Source organism: Diceros bicornis, chromosome 34 (assembly GCF_020826845.1).
Source record: "Diceros bicornis minor isolate mBicDic1 chromosome 34, mDicBic1.mat.cur, whole genome shotgun sequence".
Classification (NCBI taxonomy): domain Eukaryota; kingdom Metazoa; phylum Chordata; class Mammalia; order Perissodactyla; family Rhinocerotidae; genus Diceros; species Diceros bicornis.
Genome location: NC_080773.1, coordinates 24,411,266 through 24,438,802, shown reverse-complemented (window position 1 = coordinate 24,438,802; position 27,537 = coordinate 24,411,266). Strand labels below are relative to the sequence as shown.

General features: G+C 47.0%; 1 protein-coding gene across 1 annotated transcript; it reads left to right on the top strand.

Moving 5' to 3' along the window:
- Nucleotides 1–3: 3 nt before the first annotated feature.
- HSD17B14 (hydroxysteroid 17-beta dehydrogenase 14) lies at nt 4–26,943 on the top strand. Its single transcript, XM_058529835.1, has 9 exons — nt 4–176; nt 657–695; nt 913–995; nt 1,601–1,667; nt 5,547–5,638; nt 25,441–25,545; nt 25,784–25,851; nt 25,957–26,053; nt 26,155–26,943. The coding sequence occupies exons 1-9, from the start codon at nt 89–91 to the stop codon at nt 26,326–26,328; spliced, it is 813 nt and encodes a 270-aa protein (XP_058385818.1). The 5' UTR covers nt 4–88; the 3' UTR covers nt 26,329–26,943.
- Nucleotides 26,944–27,537: the final 594 nt, after the last annotated feature.

The following is a 27,537-nucleotide window of genomic DNA, read 5'->3' as shown; positions in this document are numbered from 1 at the left end:
GCCTCTATTTATGGTTCGGCCTCCCGGGACTTGGGAGGTGGAAAGAGGGGCAGAGTGAGTGACAGTGGGAGACACGGACTGAGGCAGAATGGCCACGGGAACGCGCTATGCCGGGAAGGTGGTCGTTGTAACCGGGGGCGGGCGCGGCATCGGAGCCGGGATCGTGCGATCGTTCGGTGAGAGGGGTCTGGCTGCTCGAAATATTGGAGTCTGGGAGAGGAGGGACCCCGTGGGCTAATGGATGTGGGAAGAAGGGTCTTCAGTACCGGAGTCAAGATTCTTATCGTATAAAAGCCAATTGTAATGCTAACGAAGGGATTGGCAGGGGTAGCCTAGGGCCTGAGGTCTTGGCGTGTCACCCAAACGCTGTTACTTCCTTTCTGAGTTTCAGTTATAGCTACAAAAGGGGTGAATGGCTCTTGCAGGTTTAGAATTTGCTCTGGATCCCAGGGGTGGGGGCTCGGGAGCCGCAGCAGGCACCTGGAGCAGCCAAGAAGAATATGTGTCAAGGCCTCTGCCCTTTGACCTAGGGGATCATCACGAGACTTTGGGGTCAGAGGGAGCAGGGAGGGAGATAGTCCCCACTCCAGGTGGCCACAAGAGGGCAGCAGAGGCTTCGCCAAGGTCTGTGCTGGGGTAACCTGTTCTGTTCTCAGTGCAAAGCGGGGCCCAAGTGATTATCTGCGACAAAGATGGTAAGTGTTGGTCCCTCACCCCCAGCCCCTCCTCCCCGAGACCCGGGAGTCCGGACCCCTAGCCCCTTCTCCCCCAGCACCGGGAGTCCGGGCCCCTCAGACCCAGGAGTCGGGGAGGCCCCCAACTCCCTCTTCCCCCAGACCCGGGAGTCCGGGCCCCCAGCCCCCTCCTTCCGATCTGGGAGTCCGGACCCCCAGCCCTTCTCTCTCTCTGCAGAGTCTGGGGGCCGGGCCCTGGAGCGGGAGCTTCCTGGAACTGTCTTTCTCCTCTGTGACGTGACTCAGGAGGAAGACATAAGGGTGAGTATTTTTCGGTCCCTACTCCGGATCTCCAGCAGTTTCTCTCTCTCTCTCTCTCTCTCTCTCTCTCTCTCTCTCTCTCTCTCTCTCTCTCTCTCTCTCTCTCTCTCGTTTCTCTTCTAGGCTTTTGCACATGCTGTTCCCTCTACCTTTCCCTCTTCTCCTGGCTAAATTGTACTGGGACCAGCTCAGTATTGTTTCAAGGCTCTCCTTGATTCTGCTGGCCAGGTCCTGTGTCTCCTGGGAAAGTTCTCCTTTATCTCCTACTTCTTCAAGACTCTTGCCACTCTGTCGTGAGGATTAGAACAAAAAAATCTATCACAGCGGGTCTCCTCCTGTAAGAGTTTTCCCTCGCCCATCTCAGGGTTTCTGTCCCTTCCCTTCAATCAGTGTCGATCTAGTATCTAGCCCCCACCTTCCCCGGCTCCCTGTCTCCTCTTCTCCTGCCATGCCTGGTGATTTGTGGGGAGGGTCCCTCACTTCCTCCAGCTCCTGTTCCCTCAACTGTGACTCCAGCGTCCACCTCCACGCCTTGCTTTTGGGCGCCCGGGCTCCCCAAGGCCCGGGGCCAACACTGCTCCCTCACGACCCGTCTTTCTCCTCAGACCCTCATCTCTGAGACCATCCGCCGTTTTGGCCGCTTGGATTGTGTGGTCAACAACGCCGGCTACCGTGAGTTGTGAAGCCTGAGGGCCCTTCCCACTGAGGTCCACACGCCTCCTGGCTTCCCCCGCCTTCCTCCCTTGCCTCAGTTTCCCTGTCTCTGCCCCCTCCCCCTCTGTCCCCTTAGACAGGACAGGACTGCTATGGAATCCTCCATGCCTGGGCTTAAATCCCGGCTCTGTCCGTTCCCTGCTGTGTGCCCCCAGACCTGTGCCCTCACCTCACTGTGCCTCAGTTTCTGCATCTTTAAAATGGGAATGACCATGATCATCATATAGGGTTGTTGTGGATACTGAATAAGGGAAACTACTCAGCATTGTCAACACAAATAATCAATAATCAATCTATAAATCAAGATTGGGGTGAGTTGATTACATGAGCTAATCTGAGGACCATATAGCCTGGGAGGAAACCTTCCCCAAGGAAGGAAGCCCTCCGAAGCATCGGGGTGTACAGTGTAGTTATATACTGACTTGGAACAAGGAACAGACGCCACGTATAACAGGAATATCTCTTTTACTACAGTCACGAGATGTTTTGCTAGCATGGCAGGTCCCTGTGACCTTAGTTTCTGGAAGGAAATACTTATCTTTAAAGAAATGCTGATGTGGGGGGAGGCCTACATCCCTATCTTTAAAGGCAGCGTTCTTTGCTTGGGACGTTGTAAACGTTTAAAACAGATGCACAATGCATGTTCGACAGGGCACACCAGACCATTCTGGAAAAACAAAGTCAGGCCGAATTAGTTTTAAACCAAATGGCTTCCTCATATCCCTCAATATGTATGTACTTTCCGTATTGCTTTTCATTTATTCATCAGCTGCATAATTATCGTACAATCTCGGGCAAACAGCTTCCATCTTGTAGCCTCACTTTGCTTATCTGTGAAGCGAGGCCATGGCCCTTCTCTTTGCCGATGGCTGTGAAGATGTCCTCACGGTGCATGGTTTATAGGGCTTGGTGTGGTGGCTTCCAGGGGAAATTGCCATCAGCTTGATGACGGCCCTTCATAAGAATGTCTCATGGTGGTGAACTGAGGCTCAGAGAGGTGAACTGATTGCATGGAGGTCACACAGCAAGGCCGTGGTAGAAAGAAGCCTGCTTTGTTGGCTGGGCAACTTTGAGCAAGTGGCTCACCCTCTCTGGGCTGCATGTTTTAAAAAATTATTTTATTGGGGTGGCCCCGTGGCTTAGCAGTTAAGTGCGCGCGCTCTGCTACTGGCGGCCCCAGTTCAGATCCCGGGCGCGCACAGACGCACCGCTTCTCCGGCCATGCTGAGGCCACGTCCCACATACAGCAACTAGAAGGATGTGCAACTATGACATACAACTATCTACTGGGGCTTTGGGGGAAAAAATAAATAAAATAAAATAAAATTTAAAAATAAAAAAGACCAAGTTTTTTAAAAAAAATTATTTTATTGAGGTCATATTGGTTTATAACATTGTGTAAATTTCAGGTGTACATTATTTTATTTTTGTGTGTGTGTGAGGAAGATCAGCCCTGAGCTAACATCCATGCCAATCCTCGTCTTTTTGCTGAGGAAGACTGGCCCTGGGCTAATATCTGTGCCCATCTTCCTCCACTTTCTATGGAATGCCGCCACAGCATGACTTGACAAGTGGTGCGGTGATGTGCGCCTGGGATCGGAACCTGGGCCACCAGCAGCGGAGTGCGCACTTAGCCACTACGCCACGGGGCAGGCCCCTCAGGTGTACATTATTATATATCAGTTTCTGTATAGACTGCGTCGTGCTCACCACCAATAGTCCTGGGCTGCATTTTCCTCCTTATATTGTTGTGAGGATTAAAGAGACGGCACATACTAGTTCATCCTTTCTCTCTGTGTCCTTTATACATTCGACAAATTTATTGAGCACATTCTGTGTCCCAAGTTCTGTCTTAAGGACTGGAGATTTAGCAATGGACAAAATAGACAAAACATTCCAGCCCCCGTGGGCTTCACATTCTAGAGCAAGGAAATAGACAAGAGAAGACAGGTATAGTTAATCGCATTATTCCAGTTTTCCGTATTTGGGAATTCACCTAAAAATTTGTTCGTAATCATAGAATCAGTACTCGCAGAGCTTTCTCGCTATTCGCGGATGTGAGCAGACCGGCAAAACTGAAGTTGCCTGTAGCGGCGTGTGTTCCCAGCTGAGGTCGGAGGAGGTGACGCTCTGGCCTCTTGTTTCAGCTCTCAAGCAGAGAGGTGCCCAGAGGACAGAGCCGGGAGGTGAGGGGGCGGTGCAGTGCAGGGAGCTCGGTGCCCTGGGGCTCGCTGGAGGAGTCTGAATCCCAGCTCTGGCGCCTGTGAGCGGGAGTGGCCTCAGGCAAGTCACTGACGACTTCTGAACCTTATTTACAAAATAGAGTCTACCAGTATGAGCTGTTTGTAGGGTTTAAGATCATAATCTTAACATATACGTGTAGACTTAGTCTGTTCTTTCTGCTGGAACAGAAACACCACAGACTGGGGGCTTCGACAACAAACGTGTATTTCTCACAGTTCTGGAGGCTGAAGTCCAAGATCAAGGCGCCGGCTGATGCGGTGTCTGGTGAGGACCCACTTCTCGTGGTGTCCTCACGTGGTGGAAGGGGCGAGAATGCTCTTGGGGTCTCTCTTCTAAGGGCACTAATCCCATTCAGGAGGCTCCTGCCTCAGGACCTAGTCACCTCCCACAGACCCCACCTCCTAATACCTTCACACTGGGGGTTAGGATTTCAACATATGAATTTTGGGGGGACACACGTTCAGTCCATAACGTGTGTGTATTATTGTGTAGTATCATATAATAGTATATGTGCTTATTTCCCCGGGGGGCGATGGTCAGTATTCACTAATTCAGTGTTTGTGGCGACTTTGTAGACCATAACTGCCTCGAATAATGAGAATGACCATGTACTAGCGTGTCTGGTGGTGATACAGGCTGTGAAGAAAAACAAAACCGACTGAGGGCCTAGGGAGTGACAGGGGGTGGGGGTCTGCTTTGGACAGAGGATCTGGATCGCGGGTGGATTCTCTGAAGATGTTTGCACAGGTGCCTGAAGGAAGCGAGGCCACAGCCCTGGCTCTCTGGGGAGGAATAACCCACTATTTCCTCAAGTCTCTGCCTGTCGCCTTGTTTCCCACCTCTGTCCCCTCGCCTACTCCTCTCCTAAGGCCTTTGGAGCATCCAGGCCCCCTTCTTCCCAGTGCCTGTCTTTTCCCCTTGTTTCCACTCTCCTAGCTTCTCAGCTCCTTTTCTTCTTTTTGTTTTGTGTGTGTGAGGAAGACTGGCCCTGGGCTAACATCTGTGCCCATCCTCCTGTACTTTATATGGGACGCCGCCACAGCATGGCTTAACAAGCGGTGCGTCGGTGCGCGCCCGGGATCCGAACCTGCGAACCCCGGGCCACCCCAGCAGAGCGCGCGCACTTAATTGCTAAGCCACTGGGCCGGCCCCTCCTTTTCTTCTGAATGTTGATTTTTCTGTGCCCCCCCCCCCCCCCCCCCCGCCGCACGCCTCAAATTCTTTCTATTTGTTTAACAAACACGTTATGGTACTGAGTGTCCAGCACAAATATTGACCCAAGAAATTTCTAAGCCCAAGAACAAAGTGTTATCCTCCTGCTGTAGACCAGCAAACAGGCACAGAGAGGCAGAGTGACTTGCCCAAGGCCACACAGCCGGGGAGCGGCGGGGCTGAGGTGTGAACCCAGGACTTCTGGCCCCGAGACTGTCTCTTTATTAACCGCTCTGCAGCCTCCCGTCCTTGCAAGATCCCTGACCCTCTTGTCTGCCCCCTGCCACGCGGCGTCCCCCTCCCCCCACCCCGGTTTCTCCCCCACATCCCCCTGTTCACGCGGCTCTCTCATTCTCTCTGCTCTCTCTCCCACGCCCTTAGACCCGCCCCCGCAGCCGCCCGAGGAGACCTCCACCCAGGGCTTCCGGCAGCTGCTGGAACTGAACCTGCTGGGCACATACACCTTGACCAAGGTGAGCGCAGGCGGCCTCCTGGCAGGGAGACTGTCAGATCTACTTTATCTGAGAGCAAAATGTTTTCTGTGCCTTGGTTGGTCTTATTCCAAAAGGACTCCATTCTTTGCAGAAAAGAAACAGTACAAATCCCTCCATCCAGCAAAAGCTACTTTGTAGTAACTCCATAGCCCAGCCTGCTTAGGAACCTTCCAGGACCTTCCAGAGTGGTGTGGTGGTGGTAGTGGGGGATGTTAAGAACGTGAGGGAGGAGCCAGCCTGGTGTTGTAGTGGTTCAGTTCACACGCTCCACTTAAGAGGTCCCAGGTTCATGGGTTCGAATCCCGGGCACGGGCCTACTCACTGCTCATCAAGCCGTGCTGTGGCAGCGTCCCAAATATAAAATAGAGGGAGATGGGCAGATGTTAGCTCAGGGACAATCTTCCTTAGCAAAAAGAGGAGGATTGGCAGCAGATGTTAGCTCAGGGCTAATCTTCCTCACCAAAAAAAAAAAAAAGGAAAGAAAAGAAAAGAAAATAGGAGGAGGGACTGAGACAGGGAGTTTCAGCTTTGCCACGCAATGAATAGCTCTTAGGATCAAAGAGCATCTCCCTCCACCTCTCTGCCCTTCCTCCGAATCTTCCCATACCTGCCAGCTACATATCATGTCGGTTCAAATATCACCTCTTCAGAAACGCCTTTCCCAACCACCCTTGCTCAGATATATTCATTCTCTAGAACAGCTTGTTTATTTCATCATAGCACTTTTTATTCACTTCATTCACTCAGCATATATTGATTGAGTGCCAGCAATGTGCTAAGCACTGGGCACCCAGCCGAGGACACAACAGACAACATCCCTGCCCTTGGGGAGCTGACCTCCAAGTGGGAGAGACAGACAGACAGACAATGACCCGGTAAATATTGACGGTCCGATCAGGGAGTGATAAGTGCTGTGCAAAAAAGTGAAGGAAAGGTGGGTGGGTGTAAATGCTGTTTTATGAAACTTTATTACGGCATTTTGCAAGCATACACAAAAGCAGAGGGAATCGTACTGAACCCCACGCACCCATCACCCAGTGCCAATAATGATCAACGTTCTACCATTCTGGCCTCTTGTAGGCTGCTCACTTTTTTTCTTTCTTTCTTTTCGCTGGAGTATTTTAAAGCAAATCCCAGACATCATATTTCACCTGTAAATAATTCACTATGCATCTTTACTAGATGAGAGTTTTTTGAAAAAGTATGTTTGTGTGCGCTTTTAGACAGGGTAGAGTGGTCAGAAGGCTTCCCTGAGAGGTGACATTTGAGTCAGACCCCAAGGAGGTGTGTGGGGAAGAGCAGTCCAGTGGAGGGACAGCCAGTGCAAAGGCCCTGGGGTGGCTGGGACTGCTGGGAGGGTAGGAGGAGCAGCGAGGAGGGCAGTGTGACTGAAGCAGCGTGAGCGAGGGGAAGGGGGCTGGAGGCAAGGGCAGAAAGGGTGCAAAGGGGCCTAGATTATCTAGGCCTTGTAAACCAGAGAAGACTTTGCTGTGACCCTGATTGAGCTGGAAGCCCACTTAAGTCTTCGGAGCCGAGGGCTGGATGTGAGCTGCTGTAAGTGGGAACTGGTGCCCTCTGGCAGCCGCCTGGGGAACAGCCTGGGGGCGAGGGCTGATGCAGCGGGCCCAGTGGGGAGGTGGCCAGATGGTCCAGGCGATGGTCCAGGCGGGAGGTGATGTCACATCCCACCAGGCTGGTGGCTGTGGATTTGGGGAGCAGTGGTTCCGATTTTGGATCTGTTTTGAAGGTAGAATTGTCAAGATTTCCTTAAGAGACTAGATAAGGGGGTGGACTCGAGAAAGAAAGGAATGGGGTTTTTTGGTTAATTTGTTTCCCCCTTTCCTACCCCCAGCAACTGGCAGGCAGACTTGCCATCCTCTGCGGCGGGGAAGCCTAGGGAGGAGCAGGTGGAGTGGGGGACCTGTTGAGTGGGAGATGCCCGGTACACATCCACAGGGGATTCCTGGGTCTGGGGAGGGGGCGAGGCCTGGAGACATCAGTTTGAGGCTGGAGGAGCTCAGAAGAGCGAGTATAGACAGGGGTCCAAGGAGTGGGCCAGAGGGCCACTGTCTGTCTTCGAGGGCCCATCTGAGATCCAAGCAAAATGTCCCGGGGCGATTGGGTAATCCCTTGCTCGACCAGTAGACTCACTCCTGTGCCCAGTTTCTGGGTGCCTTCTAAGACTGGCACCTTCATACAAAAAGACACACATACACCACAGCCCATAAAGGGTATTTCTCTCTCTCCTTAGTAGCCAGCATTTAAGAAGAAAGAGATGTCTCATAAACAACCAGATTTCTGGTTTCTCTTGAAAAGTTGGCAAGCTGGACTCACAGAGCAGGGTGACAGTCTCCATTGTGCCCCAGTCCCCACCCCTCCCTATTGGACTACCTGACTCTGTTACTTGTGTGGCTAGTCCAGAAGCCTCACGTGGGAATAGTGGTCTCAATCTGGGACTCACTTGCCTAAGTTCTCTGCTGCTTCCTACGTGCAACACTGGGCAAGTTATTCAATCTCTTTGCAACTCAGTTTTCTCATCTAAAAAATGGTGCTGATAATAGTACCTAGTTCACAGGGTTGTTCTAAGAGTTGAATGAGTTTAAATTAAATACTCACAAAGCCCTTAGAACAGACCTGGCACAGAGTTTACTATCTGCAAGTTATTATTGTTTATCATGAACCTTGCCCCGTTCTGATTTTTTGTGGCCAATTCACCTCACTTGGTTCAAGGTCTGTGAGATACAGGTTGGGCAAGTGAAGCTTGGGAGAAGTAGAAGGGAAAAGTTGGGACTTGAGCTGAACTCTGAGTGGGAGGGAAAGAAGTGGAGAAATAGGGCACAGGGTGTATCACTCACCAAGAAAAGAGTGTGCAAAGGCCCTGGGGCAGAAACTAGCTGGGTGTATTTAAGAACAAGAGGCTCCCCATCTCCAACTCCAGCTTAGCAATTATAAGCATTTTGTTAAACGTGTTCTGTCAACTGCCTCCTGCCATTCCCTACCCAGACATGCTATGATTTCATCAGCAAGAACTTCAGAAATACTGCCAATGGATTAGAATGGTTATTTATTTTTATTTTGACATAATTTCAGACTTACAAAATAATGCCAGAATTGCACAGAGAGTTCCCACACACCCAGACTGCCCAATGTTAATATTTTACCGTATTCGCTTCATTTTTCTCTCTCTATTTGAGAGTAATTTGCAGGTGTGATGTCCATTTACCCCTCAGCACTTTGGAGTGTATTTCCTAAAAACAGGAATATTCTCTTACATGATCACAGCAAGAGTAACATTGATACCATGGTCTTCGCTAATCTAGAGACCTTCTTCAGATTGTTGGAATTCTTAACATCATCACAGTACCAGGGGCACACCTGTGTTAGCTGGGGTTCCTCCAAGAGCAGACCCTAGATGGGGATTGGGGTGCAGAGTGTGTGGGAGGCAATCCCAGGAGGCGCTGCCCTCAGGTGGGGCGTAGTTGTGGGCGCACAAGGCAGCTGGTGAAGGGCATCAATGGGCAAGTTATTGCTGGAGTAAGTGGGGCGCCATCCCCTGGGGGTCAGCGAGAAACAGGCACCTCACAGTTACCCCCACCTGAGCCGCAAGGGAGTGCAAAACATTGCTTTAACTTAAAAATAAATTTAACCTAATGTTAATAATTTAAAAAAATAGAGTAGTGTGATAAATGGCCCTATATCCATCATTTGTATTTAACAATTATTCACATTTTGCTATGTCATATATATATATGCACATATACACATAAATATATATATATATTTTCCAATGTATTATAAAGTATATTGGGCCGGCCCCGTGGCTTAGCGGTTAAGTGTGCACTCCTCTGCTGGCGGCCCGGGTTTGGATCCCGGGCACGCACCGACACACTGCGTCTCTGGCCACGCTGAGGCCATGTCCCAGGTACAGCAACTAGAAGGATGTGCAACTAAGACATACAACTATCTACTGGGGCTTTGGGGGAAAAAATAAATAAATAAAATTATTAAAAAAAATAAAGTATATTATGACAGCATGATAGTTCATTTCCAAATACTTTAGTAAGCATCTCCTAAAAATTAAGACTTTTTTTCCATAAGCAGACTGACATTAGATCCCCTAATAAAATTAACAGTAATTTCTTATTACCATTTAATACCCGAGCCCTATTTAAACTCACCCAGTTGTTCCCAAATGTCTTATTAGAGTAGGTTTGCTCACACCAGGCTCCATTGTGAGGTCCGCTCACTGCATTTGGTTTTCCAGAGGGCAAAGATGTTTGCTTGTTCATGCCTCTATCCCAGCACCTAAAACTGTGCCTATTGCAAAGAAATCTGTCAATATGAGTAAGTGGCTGCCATTATCACCACCATCATCACTTCATTACCATGATTATAATCATCAGCATCATCACCATCATCATCATCATTGCCGTCACCACCATCATCACCATCAGCATCATCATTACCTTCATCACCATCAACATCATCATCACCGTCATTATTACCATCATCACCACCATCATCACCATCACCGTCATCACCATTACCGTCGTCATTGCCTTCATCACCATCATCACCATCATCATCACCATCATCACCATTACCGTCTTCATTGCCTTCATCACCATCACCACCATCATCACTATCACCATCATCATCACCATTACCATCATCATCACCATTACTATCACCATCACCTTCATCACCATCAACATCATCACCATCATTACCATCATCATCACCACCATCACCATCACCATCATCACCATTACCGTCGACATTGCCTTCATCACCATCACCACCATCATCATCATCACCATCATCATCACCATTACCATCATCATTACCTTCATCACCATCAACATCATCATCACCGTCATTATTACCATCATCATCACCACCATCATCATTATGATCCGCATCAGCATCACCATCACCATCATCATCACCTTCATCACCATCATCATCACCACCATCATAATCACCTTCATCACCACCATCGTCCCATCAACATCTTCACCATCATCATTACCATCACCATCATCATCATCCCCATCATTATCGGTACCACCAGCGTCATCGCCTTCATCACCATCATCATCACCACCACCATCACCATCACCTTCATCACCATCATCATCACCATCACCTTCATCACCATCATCATCACCACCACCAACATCCCTTGGAAGCTCTTGAAATGTCGATTCTGGGGCCCTAACCCAGACCTCCTGGATGAGAATCTCTGGATCTTTGGCCTCCTCAGTGGATTCTGACACAAGCCAAAGTTTGTGATTCCCTAGACTAGAGAAAACAATGTAGGAATTAGGGATATTTACATAGTCAAAGAAATGGATCTTGTGGGGCAGCCAGGTGCTAACAAATAAGCATAGAGATGAGTTTTTATGGGTGAGTGTGTTTTGTGCGAGAAAGGAGGTAGGTGTGGTTCTGGGAGATGTGTGACAGGGAGACTGGCTTGTTCTGGGGATCAGGGTGGGCTTCCCGGAGGAAGTGAAAGAGGAGAAGCATTAACTTGGGGAGGGGGCTCTCCAGATCGGGTGTCCCAGGGAGGGAGGGGGTAGAGAGAGTCAGACCAATGAGTCCAGTGGGTCTTTGATGTGGCTACATGTGAGGTGCACGTGTTCCTGGCAGAGAGAACAGCCTGTGCAAAGGCCTGGCAGTGAGAGAGAGTTTGGTGCTTTCGGGGGGCTGAGTGGAATGAGCGCAAGGGGTGGTGCAGGAAGGAGCTGGGAGGGCAGATCACACGGGGCCTTGAGGACTGTGCTGAGGTATCTGGTCTTTATCTCAAGAGCAAGGAAGTGATGTGATCCCATTTATACTAACAGGTCGTTGATATTAACAGATCACTCTGGCTCTTGTATGAGGAACAGATCAGAGGGCAAAATGTGGGGTGGGAAACCAGAATTAGGAGACGGTCACACACGTGCAAGTGAGAAGACGTGGCCTTCAAGGCCTCACACGCTCTGGCCCCTGTTCCTTCTCTGGCCTCACCTCCCACCACAGTGGCCTCGGCACTGCCAAACACAGCAGGCTTGGTCCTGCCTCAGGGCCTTTGCACTTGCTGTTCCCTCTGCCTGGCACGGTCTTCTCTAAGACATCCCCACAGCTCACATCTGGACTCAAAATATTCAGATGTCACCTCCCCAAAGCCCTCCCTGAGTCTCCTGTTTGAAACTGCACCCAGCCCAACACTCCCATTGCCCTCGTCCTGCACAGCTTCTTGCTTCACAGTCCTGATCACACTCTAGAACATTCCATAATGCATTCATTTATCTGTTTCTTGCTGCCTGCCCAGCAGAACATGGGCTTCACGAGGGCAGAAGTCTCTGTCTAGTTTCCTCTGGTATTCTCCTCATTTACCACACTACCTGGCACATAATGGGTGCTCAATGAATGCTTGTTGAATGAATGAATGAGATGGAGAGAATTGTATAGATTCAAGAGATTCCCTAGAAGGCACAGTGGCCGGGGCTTGGTGATGGATGGGATCAGATGAGGAACCGAGGGAGTCTCCGGAAGACTGCCATGTCTCCGCGCTTCAGATGCTGGCTGGGAGTGGGCCCCACGTCTGAGTCTGGGAACCAGGGAGAGAGGCCGATTTTGGGGGGAGACAGTGGGGTGAGTTTTGCACTGAGACATTGCGATGGAGATGCCCAAGGGTGGCAGGTCGATTTAAGAGATGCTGGTGGGGAACCAGCAAAGTGGGGGTGCCCCTGGCAGAGCTAAGGGAGTGGGCAGCAGACCCCAGGACCCCAACGTTTAGGAGAAATGGAGTCAGGCCAGAGCGAGGCTGCAGGACATCCAGAAGAACCAGGCTCTCCAGATCCGGGTGTCTGACGGGAGGGAGGGAGGGAGGAGAGGGAGAGTCAGGTCGGTAAGAGTCCAGCTAGTCCTTGTTGCAGCTACACGGAGGTGCTAGGTGACCTTGGGAGCGGGGAGGACGCTGGCCAAGGAATGCGCAGGAGGGTTGGGAAGGGGCTGCAGGGAGTGTGTGACAAATATTGAGTGCCAGCTGTGGGGCCAGTGCTGGGATGGGGGTGGTGAATGAATGAACTGTTGTCTCAGCCCTTGTGGACCTCCTGTTGGCAAGGTTGGGCTGGGGAGGGGGTTAAATAGCTGGACAGGGAGGGATAAGGATTGAGGAGGGGCAGGGCCTGGGGTGGGGGCTGGGTGAGCCCTCGGGCTGTGGGAGGGAGAGTTGTTTCCAGGCTGGTGAGAGTGAGGGAGGAGGCGAGGATGAAGGAGGGGCGGACTCTGAGGAGGAGGCTGAAGGTTAGAATCCACCCACAATGTCCACATGCTCACCTCAGGCAGGCTCCAATTGTCTATTTATTTATTTATTTATTTAAGATTTTATTTATTTATTTATTTTCCCCCCAAAGCCCCAGTAGATAGTTGTACGTCATAGCCGCACATCCTTCTAGTTGCTGCATGTGGGACGCGGCCTCAGCATGGCCAGAGAAGTGGTGCATCGGTGCGCGCCCAGGATCTGAACCCGGGACGCCAGGAGCGGAGTGCACGCACTTAACCGCTAAGCCGTGGGGCCGGCCCTCCAATTGTCTTAAAGTTCTTAACAGTCAGAGTTGTCAGAAATTCTTATTTGGCTATGGGTTTTGGTCTCAGACTGCCCAGCTGCAAATCCGGGCTCTGTCAGGTGTCACGTGACCCTCTGAGTGACTTGAGTGTCAGTCACCCTTCTGTTCCTCAGTCTCCTCACCTGTAAAATGGGGCTATCGATTTTACCTCCTGGAGTTGTGAGAATTAACTAAGCTAATCTGTGCAAAGTACTGAGAACAGGACCAGGCACAGAGTAGGTACTCAATAAATATATTTATTCCAAAGATAATCTTTGGGTATCTTACTTTTACTAATATGTGGCATGTCAGAAAAGGGTGTGTGCCACAGAGAAAAGGAATCGGGAAGTGGGATGTGGACCCAGGGGTAAGCAGATTGCCATTTTAAAGGATGGTCAGGGAAGGCCTCCCTGAGAAGGTGACATTTGAACAGGATTTGAAGTTGCTGGGGAGGTAGGTTTACCCAGGATCATTCCAGTTTAGCACTGAAACTGTGGACTGAAAAGTCATATGTGCCCAGAAGCCCTTCAGTCCTAGGCACACCGGGATGGTTGGTCACCCTAGGAGTAAGTCACACGGCTATCTCTGGAAAAGTATTCCAGGCAGAGGGAGGAGCAGGTGCAAAGGCCCTGAGGTTGGAATGTTACCAGATACATACCCCGGTTCTTTACCCACCACATAAGAGGGGCCAAATAAAACTAGAACACCAGGCTTATGGCAAGGAACGTGTTTTCATTTTGGGTGACGTCAGCTGGGAGATGAGAGTGAGCCCTCAAATTTGTCCCATCTCCCTGAAAGATGGGAGGCAAGGGGTTTTAAAGGTTGCAAGGGAGAGCATGTGCTGGGGTTTGAGGTAGCGGAGGGAGAGCATGAGCTGGGGTTTTAGGTAAGGGAGGCAGAGCATGTTGCCATACTGGCACCTTCCTACCAGCCTGTGTTTGGCCTTGTGAGGCTGAATCTTGATGTCTGGACCTTGATTTCCTGGTAAAGACAGCTCATTCATATACTAAGGAGGGACAGAAAGACCTGGTTAGTTTTTTTTTTTTAATTCTTTCTTTCTTTCTTTTTTTTTCTGAGGAAGATCAGCCCTGAGCTAACATCCAATGCCAATCCTCCTCTTTTTATGCTGAGGAAGATTGGCCCTGAGCTAACATCCATGCCCATCTTCCTCCACTTTATATGGGATGGCGCCACAGCATGGCTTGACAAGGAATGTGTCAGTGCACACCCGGGATGTGAACCTACGAACCCTGGGCTGCCGAAGTGGAGCACGCACACTTAACCGCTTGTACCACTGGGCCAGCCCCAGGACCTTGTTAGTTTTAAACAACAGTTGATTATGCTGAATATGCATAGCTGCAGTTAGCAAAGCTTTTCTCAAAGTTTTTGCTCTCTCCTAGCCCAGGGAAGATTTTTTAACCTCTTCATGCTTGGTTACAATCCCCACTGTCTTATGCTCATTCCTCAATCTTGGGGAATGGGGGCAAAGACCGCTCTAGCTACTTCCTGCTGTAAAAGGGCGAAGATGAGGATCAGAGGAATGAAACTGTTTTACCTTTATTTTAAAATAATTTTGGGTGCCAGGTGGGGAGAGTGAGATATGCTTTGCATGACTGATATGTTAGTGCTCTGATCGATGGCTTTGGAATAACACTTAAGTTCACATTTTATAATTATATAGATGACCACACGTATTAGCAAAATAGCCCAAATTTTAGTATCCCCTCCATAATGGACCTCAATCCTTGGGGAATCCAGGAGAAGAGGCCTGTAAACCAATCAAGGTTAGTGCCTAGAACCTCAAGTGAAATCTGATGTAGCCAAGTAGCCTGCTGTCTAATAGTCCAATGAGTAAGGTAAGAGCCTGAGAGTTACTTATTACTTATCTTTAGGAGACTGTGTTCTGAACAGCAACTTACAGTCTGTCAGGGGTTCGCTTAAGCATTCAGAGAAGTCAGTGTCTAGAGTATGAAGCCAGCCAAGGTTTGAGTGATCCCAGTTGTGATGTTTTTACATGGCATGGTTCCCGTTCCTTGTGGTGTTTCTCGTATGGTCCCATCCAGCAGGGACAAAGTCCAGGATTTCAATAGGACACAGTCTCTATGACAAAGACGGTGCAGAGAAGCATCTGACAGTGCCTAGTCCCTTAGTTCAAGTTCCCTCCAGGTCTTTTGGATCATCTCTAGAACATAGGAAGGGTCTCCCAAAGTTAGGCCTATATTGTGTAAGCGAGTAACCAGGTATTAAATAAGAAGCATTTCTAGAGGAACAAAAGGAAAAACAAGGTTAATGATTGGAGCAAATTATAAACCAATTTCTGAGCTCAGGGGATGATCGGTCAATACATGTCAGGGTTGAAGCATCCCCTGCAGTTTAAAATGTCTCCAATGATGTCATCAGGCATTCAGTAAACCTTTTGAGTGGCTTACACAGCAACAGCATCAAGATTGTGCAAACATGGGCTCTCATGGTGCCCTCGCTTAGGTTTATATCAAGTTGTCCAGCTCCAGTTTGCAGGGCTTCAGGAAGAGGGGTGGCTTTAGTTCTCAATGATTCCAAACGAAAAGGACAGGAAAAAAAATGAAAACGTTAATTTGGAGATCTGTACCAGATATTTGAGGAAACTGGAATCAGGATCCAGTCCAGTTCACAGATAGAAAACAAAAACCTTGAAGACCATGAGCAGAACCAGAATCCATCATCCAGAAATATGTATTATAGTTTCTGTTGAAATGTAATTTTTATCTCTAAAATCACCCTCATTTTTACCAAAGATAGCCAAATTAAGACTAACCAGTTTGCAAAATAAGTCTAGTTTTAATAAACTTGGCCCAATTATTTACATAAGTACAGCAAGAATAGCAATTGATCATATAGACTCTTTTAAATCTTCTCTGCTATGGGGCCGGCCCAGTGGCGAAGCGGTTAAGTGCGTACACTCCGCTTTGGCGGCCCAGGGTTCACAGATTTGGATCCCGGGTGCACATTGATGCATGGCTTGTCAAGCTATGCTGTGGCGGAGTCCCATATAAAGTAGAGGAAGATGGGCACGGTTGTTAGCTCAGGGCCAATCTTCCTCAGGAAAAAGAGAAGGATTGGCATCGGATGTTAGCTCAGGACTGATCTTCCTCAATCAATCAATCAACCAACCAACCAATCAATCAATAAATAAATATCTCGGGGCCAGCCTGGTGGCGCAAGCGGTTAAGTGCGCGCGCTCTGCTGCGGCGGCCCCGGGGTTCGCCGGTTTCTAATCCCGGGCGTGCACCAACGTACCACTTGGCAAGCCACGCTGTGGCGGGGTCCCATATAAAGTGGAGGGAGATGGGCGTGGATGTTAGCCCAGGGCCAGTCTCCCTCAGCAGAAAGAGGAGGATTGGCAGATGTTAGCTCAGGGCTGGTCTTCCTCACAAAAATAAATAAATAAATAAATAAATAAATAAATAAATAATCTGCTTTGCTGGAACTTTTTGTAAGGAATCTCAGATTGAACTTTAAAGGCCTTTCAAGGTCAGGAAAGCCAAGCCAAGGACTTGTCATCAGACTCTGCCTGTGATACCTACAGATTTGGGTGAATTCTTTTCTTCTTGAGGTCCCCAAAATATCCTGGGGTTCTCTGCACCTACCAGAGGAGTGACCTTCCTTACTCATCTGGAAAGGTTTCTGGGAACCCTGGAAACAAGGTACAAGGACAATATTTCCAAATGGCTTTATTTCATAAAGTCCAATCTTTGTCAGATATGACATTCCAGTCAAAGCTTTGGTAATATAACCAGTCTTTCCGATTGTGCCCTGCATAAGGAGAACAGATTCTTATTGAACTTATGCAAACAACCAGACTGCCATGAAAATAATACTTATTCACTAAGAGTTTCCAAATTCTGGAGTGATCAGGTATAGAGAAAAAGATAAATGTTTCAATTCTGCTTACAAACGTGTAATTGCTATGTCATAGTTAGCTTGAGAGAGAAGAGAAAAAGTTTTCCTTAAATCTGAAAAAAACAAAACAATATTTTTAAAAAGTCAGCAATATTTCAAAGGCATAAAAACTAGTCATCTTCATCAGTTCATTTAGTCCTGTATAATCAATTCTTGATCTTAATCTTGTTAGTAGTTTCACAAAGTCATTAGTTTCTCAGTTAGAATTTTGTGATTTCTTAACCAGTTGAGTTTTATGATCTGAAAGTTTATCAGAAACTTGTGTTCTAGAGTGAGTGCCAGAGTCCTTTGTGTGAGCTTTTCTGAAGATGACACATATTTGCAAAAACATCAGAGTAAAACAACAACCTTCTGCAAATGACAAAACATTCAAAAACGGCAATTGATAAAGACACTTGGCTATTTCTGTAACATACAGCACTTTGAGATAATAGCTAGCATTATAACTGACTACCAGGACAGATCACAACTTTTGGAATGTTATATGTTTTTTAAAAAACACTTATATTAATAAAATTTACCCACATAATATAACCTAGAAAGTCTTATTATTATTTATTTGACAATATTTCCCATGTAATTTAACATACTAACTAAATCTAATTAGTTTAATATCTTCCTCTTTATAGAAAGAGAGAACAAATTCTTTGAGAAGTCTCAAGGCTGATTGAACATTCTTAAAGTTCCTTTTTAAGTCAAAAGAAAGACTTTAATTTTGGCAGAAGTTCATCAAAAATATCAAAAGGTTTTAAAACACTTAGTCAAATAAGAAACAATGCCTACTTGTCCATTTAATCAAGATGACAATAGAAACAGTCAAAGGGAAACAGAGAGTTCAAACAGTCAAAAAAAAAACAAAAACAAAAACAAAAAAAACCAAAACCTTAATAGACAGACCTCAGTCCTTTAGAACATAGGAAATTATTTTAACAAAACATAGGTTTTTCTGTCTTTTAGCTAGACGTTCTCAAAGGAACATCTTTTTAACCTCTATAAACAGCAGAACAAAAGTTTAAGAAAATTACCTTTATAAGAGAGAAAGCCAAATCCTAATTTTCCACCAGTTTACTTTAGCCAACTTGATCATGCACAAAACTCCTCAGGGTTTTACTTCCACAAACCTTCTGTCACTTACTTTTTACATTTGGAATTTGTCCTATGCGTTCTTTCCTTTCTTTTCTTCCCTTGTACTTTAGGACAAATTTCTCTCTCTTAAAAAAAAAAAAACAAACAAAAATATCTCTATTCTTTATGCCTTCTGTACTGAAAACATACATTTTCCTTTCCTTGTATACAGACTTTCCAGAAATATGTGCTTTCTCACAGAAAATTTCTCAGCATGCACAAAACATATTTATCAATAAACCCAAGCATCTTTCAGTTTCTTTGAGATAAGAAACCAAAGGCAGACAAATCTATGTTTAGTGATCAATTTATAATATTTTATCTCATGTGGAAATGACATAATACTCAACAAATTTTATTATTTAACTTAATTTAGCAAAATTCTAAAGTTTCAAGTTACCAAAAAGTTTTTGGAAGCTATCTTTCAAGCATATATATCATAAAACATAATTATTGCACCCAAAACCTCTTACCCGTTTTTTTATTGATGTCACAATAGTTTATAACATGTGAGGTTCCAGTTGTACATTATTATTTGTCAGTCACCATATAAATGTGCACCTTCACCCTTTGTGCCCACCCCCCAACCCCTTCCCCCTGGTAACCACCAAACTGTTCTCTCTGTCCATGTGTTAGTTTATATTCCACATATGAGTGAAGTCATACAGTACTTGTCTTTCTCTGTCTGGCTTATTTCACTTAACATAATACCCTCAAGGTCCAACCACGTTGTTGCAAATGGGACAATTTTGTCTTTTTTATGGCTGAGTACTATTCCATTGTATATATATACCACATCTTCTTTATCCAATCATCTGTCGATGGACACTTGGGTTGCTTCCACTTCTTAGCTATAGTGAATAATGCTGCAATGAACATATGGGTGCATAAGCCTCTTTGGATTGTTGATTTCAAGTTCTTTGGATAAATACCCAGAAGTGGGATAGCTGGATCATAAGCTATTTCTATGTGTAATTTTTTTGATGAATCTCCATACTGTTTTCCATAGAGACTGTACCAGTTTGCATTCCCACCAGCAGTGAATGAGGGTTCCCTTTTTTCCACATCCTCTCCAACATTTGTTATTTTTTGTCTTGATGATTATAGCCATTCTAACGGGTGTAAGGTGATATCTTAGTGTAGTTTTGATTTGCATTTCCCTGATGATTAGTGATGTTGAACATCTTTTCATATGCCTATTGGCCTTCTGTATATCTTCCTTCGAAAAATGTCTGTTCATATCTTCTACCCATTTTTTGATCAGGTTATTTGTTTTTTTTGTTGTTCAGTTGTATGCATTGTTTATATATTATGGAGAGTAACCCCTTGTTGGATATATGATTTGCAAATATTTTCTCCCAGCTGGTGGATTGTCTTTTCATTTTGATCCTGGTTTCATTTATCTTGCAGAAGCTCTTCAGTATGATGAAGTCCCACTTGTTTATTTTTTCTTTTGTTTCCCTTGTCCAAGTGGACATGGGATGCAAAAAGATCCCATTGAGACTGACGTCAAAGAGTGTACTGCCTATATTTTCTTCTAGGAGTTTTATAGTTTCAGGTCTTACCTTCAAGTCTTTGATCCATTTTGAGTTTATTTTTGTGTATGGTGTAAGATAATGGTCTACTTTTATTCTTTTGCATGTGGCTGTCCAGTTTTCCCAGCACCATTTATTGAAGAAACTTTCCTTCTCCATTCTGTGTTCTTAGCTCCTTTGTTGAAGATTAGCTGTCCATATATGTATGGTTTTATTTCTGGGCTTTCAGTTCTGTTCCATAGATCTGTGTGTCTGTTTTTGTACCAGTACCATGCTGTTTTGATTATTATAGCTTTGTAGTATATTTTGAAGTCAGGGATTGTGATGCCTCTAACTTTGTTCTTTTTTCTCAGGATTGCTTTAGCTATTTGGGGTCTTTTGTTGCCCCATATGAATTTTAGGATTCTTTGTTCTATTTCTGTGAGGTATGTCATTGGGATTCTGATTGGGATTGCATTGAATCTGTAGATTGCTTTAGGTAGTATGGACAGTTTAAATATGTTTATTCTTCCAATCCATGTGCGTGGGATATCTTTCCATTTCTTTATGTCATCATCGATTTCTTTCAATAATGTCTTATAGTTTTCATTGTATAAGTCTTTCACCTCCTTGGTTAAATTTATTCCTAGATATTTTATTCTTTTTGTTGTCATTGTAAATGGGATTGTATTCTTGAGTTCTCTTTCTGTTAGTTTGTTGTTGGAGTATAGAAATGTAACTGATTTTTGTAAGTTGATTTTGTACCCTGCAACTTTGCTGTAGTTGTTGATTATTTCTAATAGTTTTCTGATGGATTCTTTAGGGTTTTCTATATATAAAATCATGTCATCTGCAAACAGTGAGAATTTCACTTCTTCATTGCCTATTTGGATTCCTTTTATTCGTTTTTCTTGCCTAATTGCTCTGGCCAGAACTTCCAGTACTGTGTTGAATAGGAGTGGTGAGAGTGGGCACCGTTGTCTTGTTCCTGTTCTCAGAGGGATCTCTGTCTTACCCATTTTTACCCATCTAAATTATTTTTTTTCCAACAATTATGTTTAGAATACCCAGGGAAACTTCATGAGACATTAGACAAAATTAGCTATCATTTGAAGCTGTTATTTCGCTGATGAATTTGTAACAGGGATAACGTGAGTTTATTTGACTAGTAAACCCAGACTGCACATCTGCATCATATCCAAGTACTGACAACTCTGAGGACATGCCTATTTCAATCAAACCAACAAGCTTAAATAAGCTTTTTTAAATAATATGTTAAATAACTTTGCCTTTTAGAAGTTTCCGTATATTAGTTAAAGATTGCATCCCATCATGAGAGGTTTTGAATCCTCTTTCTGTGTGTGTGTGTGAGGAAGATCAGCCCTGAGCTAACATCTGTTGCCAATCCTCCTCTTTTTGCTGAGGAAGATGGGCCCTGGGCTAACATTCATGCCCATCTTCCTCTACCTTATATGGGACGCCACCACAGCATGGTTTGACAAGCGGTGTGCCAGTCCACGCCTGAGATCTGAACCTGCGAACCCCCAGCCACCGAATCAGATTGCATGAACTTAACTTAATGCTTCAGGGCCGGCCCCTGAATCCTCTCTTTTAAGGTTGTCCCCTTAAGGTGGCCTTGGCTGGAAGAGAGGTTCCCCAGAATGACCATTATAATTCCAAATTATCTCAAAAGTTTGCTTATTTTCACTTGCTTAATTTTAGGTCAGGAATTTCGGGAGAGTTGAAGGGGGGAAGCTCAGCCAGAGAGGAGAGAGGAGAGAGGAGAGAGGAGAGCAGAATTGGCTTTGGCTACTGGCATGTTTAATTATTTAATTATTTTCTTTTAAAGAGGCAGTACAGTCTTCCTGATTTCATTTAGAAGCCTCAGAAGATTAAAATAGGCTTCCCATTGGTTGTTTAACTTTGTAGCTGGCTTTTTTCCAACTGCATATGTAAATACACCAGTCTGGGTAAACTGAAACTGCCCCATTTTGGCCGTTTTAAAGTGATATTTCCGTTAGCATGTTTAATTAACGTTACCTGAAGGGTGGATTTATACGTCTTACAATATCAGGCAGGGAAACGTTCCCAGTGAGATATAATGTTAATCCCCATAACATAATCTATAATACAATCAGGCAAAAGAGATGTAATCATTTTACATGAAGTCCATTTAAATATACCAATTTTTACAAAATTTTATCTTAATTTTATCAACTCTTATACCTCTAATTACAACTTATATTAGGATTCCATTAACAAGTTTCACCCGGGCCGGCCCGGTGGCTTAGTGGTTAAGTGCGCACGCTCCGCTGCTGGCAGCCCTGGTTCCGGATGCCGGGCGCGCACCGATGCACTGCTTGTCAAGCCATGCTGTGGCGGCGTCCCATATAAAGTGGAGGAAGATGGGCACAGATGTTAGCCCAGGGCCAGTTTTCCCCAACAAAAAGAGGAGGATTGGCATGGATGTTAGCTCAGGGCTGATCTTCCTCATGCACACACACACAAAAAACAAGTTTCACTATTACAGTACTGTGTAGGGGAAGCATTCCCAGCCAGACATAACATTCATTTCTGAAAAAACAATCAGGCAAAGTTGACATAACCTTTGCACATAATATTAGCTCAATACATTTTAAATTTTTTATTTATTTATTTTATTTATTTATTTATTTTTTAAGATTTTATTTATTTATTTTTCCCCCCAAAGCCCCAGTAGACAGTTGTATGTCATAGCTGCACATCCTTCTAGTTGCTGTATGTGGGACACGGCCTCAGCATGGCCGGAGAAGCGATGCGTCGGTGCGCACCCGGGATCCGAACCCAGGCCGCCAGCAGCGGAGTGCGCGCACTTAACCCCTAAGCCACGGGGCCGGCCCAAATTTTTTATTTATTTATTTTTCCCCCAAAGCCCCAGTAGATAGTTGTACGTCATAGCCGCACATCCTTCTAGCTGCTGTATGTGGGATGAGGCCCCAGCACGGCTGGAGAAGCGGTGCCTCGGTGCGCGCCCGGGATCCGAACCCCGGGCCACCAGTAGCGGAGCGCGCGCACTCAACCGCCAAGCCACGGGGCCGGCCCAGCTCAATACATTTTAATCTGTATAATTTTATCAACCTTAGTGGTCTAACTGTTGCCCCAAACAATTGTTGATCAGGTTTCTCATTGTGAATTCTGCCTTCTGGCTTTTTAAATTTTTTCCAACTGGGGTGAATAAAATAGGTTTTTCTGAGGTCCTTTAATGTTGAGGGGCCAGTAGAGGGTCCTTCTGGCCCATCTAACCTTAGGCAGTGTTTTATTAAAACCTTTGTTTTAACCTCATTCATGTCCATTCCATTTATCCCACTTTTCTTTTTAATAACTAGCTAAAGATTTCCATCCTATGACTCTTCCCTTTTTGATTCCTCTTTGCTTTTCCACTTTTAATATTTGTCTTATTTACATTATTATTATTATTATTGAAAAACTTCAAAAATTTCCACCTTGTTGAAAAGAGTTCTTTTATTTTTCCTCATCTTCCTTTTATTTTATTTTTTTTGTTAGCTTAATGTTTTCATCAGCATCTGTAAGACCATGAGAAGAAGCTGAGACCCAAAGTTTGGTTAAGTTCTTAAGACTCGTCTTAAGACTAGTCATTGTATTTTCCTTTTACTTTGGTCTTTTTATAGGTACCAATAAAACAGCTGTTTATGATGAGAGCTCTCTGAAAATTTTTCCAACTTAAGAATCCGTTGTTTGGCCATTTTTTTCCCCAGAGCCTAAAGAATATTGTGGCCATGTGGTGTTACAAAAGAAAATCCTCCCTTTTAGACATTGGCTTATAACTATAATTAGACCATCTACTCAGAATCAGCCCCAATGGCTCCGCTTGGGGACAGACAGCATGTTTCCCATTCCAATACACGGAGATGGACAGACACACAGATCCAGACACAGAAAAACACCAGTGAACCGGTTCCTGGATTTAGGGTAGAAAGTCCTACAACTGTTCCCACTCCGAATGCATGCCCAGATGGTCCCTCCGTGAACGGAAGGAACCCTAGATGGAGGGGAAGAGAGTTCATGAGCATCCTCAAGGTGACTTACCCTGTCTCAGATTGAGTCCATCGACTCACCAGAAGCAAAAACAAACAAACAAACAAATCTAGAACCTGTTTCCTTGCTATAAGAAATTTGCCTACAGTCAGTGGGGCCTGGTCAGATGGAAGGTGCTGGGGGCCACCTAGGCAGCTGCCGGATAGCTTCCCAGGAAATTCGAGTCGGCCCAGGGGCCGCAGAGCCGTGGGCAAAGAGCCTCCTGGCTGGCTCGCCAAAGTGTTACTGGATACATACCCAGGTTCTTTACCCACTACACAAGAGGGGCCAAATAAAACTAGAACACCAGGCTTATGGCAAGGAAAGCATTTTTATTTTGGGTGACGTCAGCTGGGAGATGAGAGTGAGCCCTCAACTTCATCCCGTCTCCCCAAAAGATGGGAGGCAAGGAGTTTTAAAGGTTGTGAGGGAGAGCGTGTGCTGGAGGTTTAGGTAAGCGAGGGGGAGCATGTGGCCGTGCTGGCACCTTCCCACCAGCCTGCGTTTGGCCTTGTGAGGCTGAATCTTGACGTCTGGACCTTGATTGCCTGGGAAAGACAGCTCACTCATGTACTAAGAAGGGACAGAAAGACTTGGTTAGTTTTACACACGAGTTGATTATGCTGAGTATGCACAGCTGCAGTTAGCAAAGCTTATCTCAAAGTTTTGGCTCTCTTCTAGCCCAGGGAAGACTTTTTAACTTCTTACTCAGTTACAGGAGCACTCCGGGTGTGTTGAAGATACAGCACTGAGAACGGGGTGGAGGCTGTTTCTGAGGGAGTGCAGAAGTTTGGAAAGAGCTGGTTTCGTGAACCAGAGAGGGAGCTAATTTACATTCCCACTCTGAGAACCCCTTAGGGGAGCAGGCTTGTGCTCAGAATTCTTTAGTGGCAAGAACAGGCCTTGCCTGGCCAGCTCAGCTGCCCAAGGGAAGTGAGGGGGAGGATAAAATTTGAGTTTATTCAAGGTCATGTGCTGCAAAAGAACTGAGAGATGGAGGGAGAGAGAGCAGGAGAGGGAGAGAGAGTTAGTTTAGAGACCTCCAGCTAGCCAGGGAGTCACAGGAGAGAAGTTGGCAGAATACAGGGTGCACTTTGGGGCCGGCCCAGTGGCGTAGTGGTTAAGTTCACGCGCTCTGCCTTGGCGGCCCAGGGTTTGGAGGTTCGGATCCCGGGCGTGGACCTATGCACCGCTCTTCAAGCCATGCTTTGGTGACATCCCATATACAAAATAGAGAAAGATGGGCATGGATGTTAGCTCAGGGCCAATCTTCCTCAGCAACAAAAAGAATATGGGGTGCATTTCATGAAGGCCTCTCACATCACCTTCTGACCACAGAGCTCTCCCTTAAGTGCTGAGACCCAGAGACACTGGGGCAAACCAGAGAATGTGTGCTCTGGAGTTCTGGATGCTACAGATCAACTATTGAACATATCAGGGAGATGGCCCTTGTCCCAGACATCAGGCTGGGTTTCCGTGGGGCTGGAGGAGATCCAGGGCCTTGGTTTGCTTACTCCGCCTCCTGTCTCCCCAGCTTGCCCTCCCGCACCTGCGGAAGAGCCGGGGGAACGTCATCAACATCTCCAGCCTGGTCGGGGCGATTGGCCAGTCCCAGGCTGTTCCCTATGTGGCCACCAAGGTACCCCACCCCTTCCTTCACTCCCTCCCTGGGGCCCCAGGGGCCTCAACCGGTGACATGTTGTTATGAGCCAGGTGTCTCCCAAGAAACAGAGCCTGGTGCCTCCCAATGAAGCCTGCAGGGAGGGCAGGGCTTCCCCATTCTGATGCCCCTGCTGGATGCCCCCTAGTTGGGAGGAGGGGATGGGAGGAGCCTCATCTTCCCTGGACTGAACTTTCTGCCCATCTGTCTCCTGCAGGGGGCAGTAACAGCCATGACCAAAGCCTTGGCCCTGGATGAGAGTCAATATGGCGTCCGAGTCAACTGGTGAGCTGCTCCAAGTGGGCTGAGAGCCTCCTGGGGGGACTGGGAAGACTGGGAGTAAGCCTGAGAGGCAGTGTTGGCAGCCGACTTCCCTGATCCCTTCCCCAGCATCTCCCCAGGAAACATCTGGACCCCATTGTGGGAGGAGCTGGCAGCCTCAACGCCAGACCCCACGGCCACAATCCGAGAGGGCACACTGGCCCAGGTACGAGTGGGGGCCAGATCCAGGTGGTATAGGGGTGGCTTCGGGGGTGGCTGTCAGGTGGGGCCTCCTCTTGACCTCCTTTGTCCCTTGTCTCTCCCCAGCCCCTGGGCCGCATGGGCCAGCCAGCTGAGGTGGGGGCTGCCGCCGTCTTCCTGGCCTCCGAAGCCAACTTCTGCACAGGGATTGAGCTGTTTGTGACTGGGGGTGCGGAGCTGGGGTATGGGTGCAAGGCCAAGTGGGGCGCCCCTGTGGAAGCCCCCACCATCCCTCCCTGATTTCCCACGTTTCCCCTTGGGCCTCCCTGACTAGGACTCTCCCACCCTAAACTCAGTCTCCTAAATTCTAGCCTCTACCACATGCCTCTTGGGTGCAGCCCCCAATTCCAGACATTACCACTTAGCATGTGCCAAACCACCCCACAGGGTCCCATAAAAGCAATTTGGAGCCAGAAGAAGGAGGGCATCATTACATTTAATTTCCACCCTTTGTGAGTCCTGCCACACCACAATCCCCGCCCCCCCAGCCCCATGCGCTCCTGTTACCACTCAAGAGGAGACTTCCTCTGCCTGCCATAAGACATGCCAATAGTCCAGAGGCAAGGAGGTAGGAGAGAAAGAACTTTATTGCAGCTTGCTAGTAAGGGGGAAGGTGGCTGACTAATGTCCCAAAGAACCATTTTACAGAACAAAGACTACAGGCCAGTTATATAGGGGGCTGGTCTCTGGGTGGAGGCAGATACCTGGTCTCAGGGTGGGGGCATCCATCTGTTCTTAGTTCCTCATAGATTTTGTTTTACTGGATATGCATCAGAGACCAGAGCAACGCCCTACACCCTGATCTTTCAGTTGGCATTGATGATGGCTATCAGCGTAGACTTTCTGCCCGGGGCCGGGCGGGGGGTGGGGGTGGGGGGTGGTGGTGTCATCACATTCCTCAGGAACTCAAAAGAACCAAGTTATCAACTTATAGCAGCTGGGAGGGGCCATAAAATCCACAGAGCGTGTTGGGGTTAATCAGAGGTCCTTCAAAGTTACAATACAGTTTCTTTTCTACAATATGGCAACCGCGTGTTGAGGCGGTATCACTCCCACGCGTGGCCTCTACCCCAGGGACTACAACTCCCAACGGGCCTTGCAGCAGGAGCCAGTCGGCCGGGGCTCCTGGGGAAAGAATTGCAGGTCGGCTTTACCTGTGCGCTAATTTAAAGGCCGGCAGGGACGAGTACATTAAGCTCTAATTAGGGGATAATGGAGGAATGAAAGCAAAAAGGCCTCGTCTTTGTTTGTGGCCCTTCGGGGAAAGGAATTTTGACATCGCTGCCTGCAGGAGGGTGACAGGAGCCAAAAGTGCTGAGGGAAGAGGAAGCTGGGATTTGAGACTCCTGAGTCAGAGGGAGGAGGGGCTCGGGTAGGGACTCCTGGGTTTGGGGGAAGAGGAAACTGGGAACCCTGGATTTCTCCAGGAGGGGGCCGGGTATGTAGCCC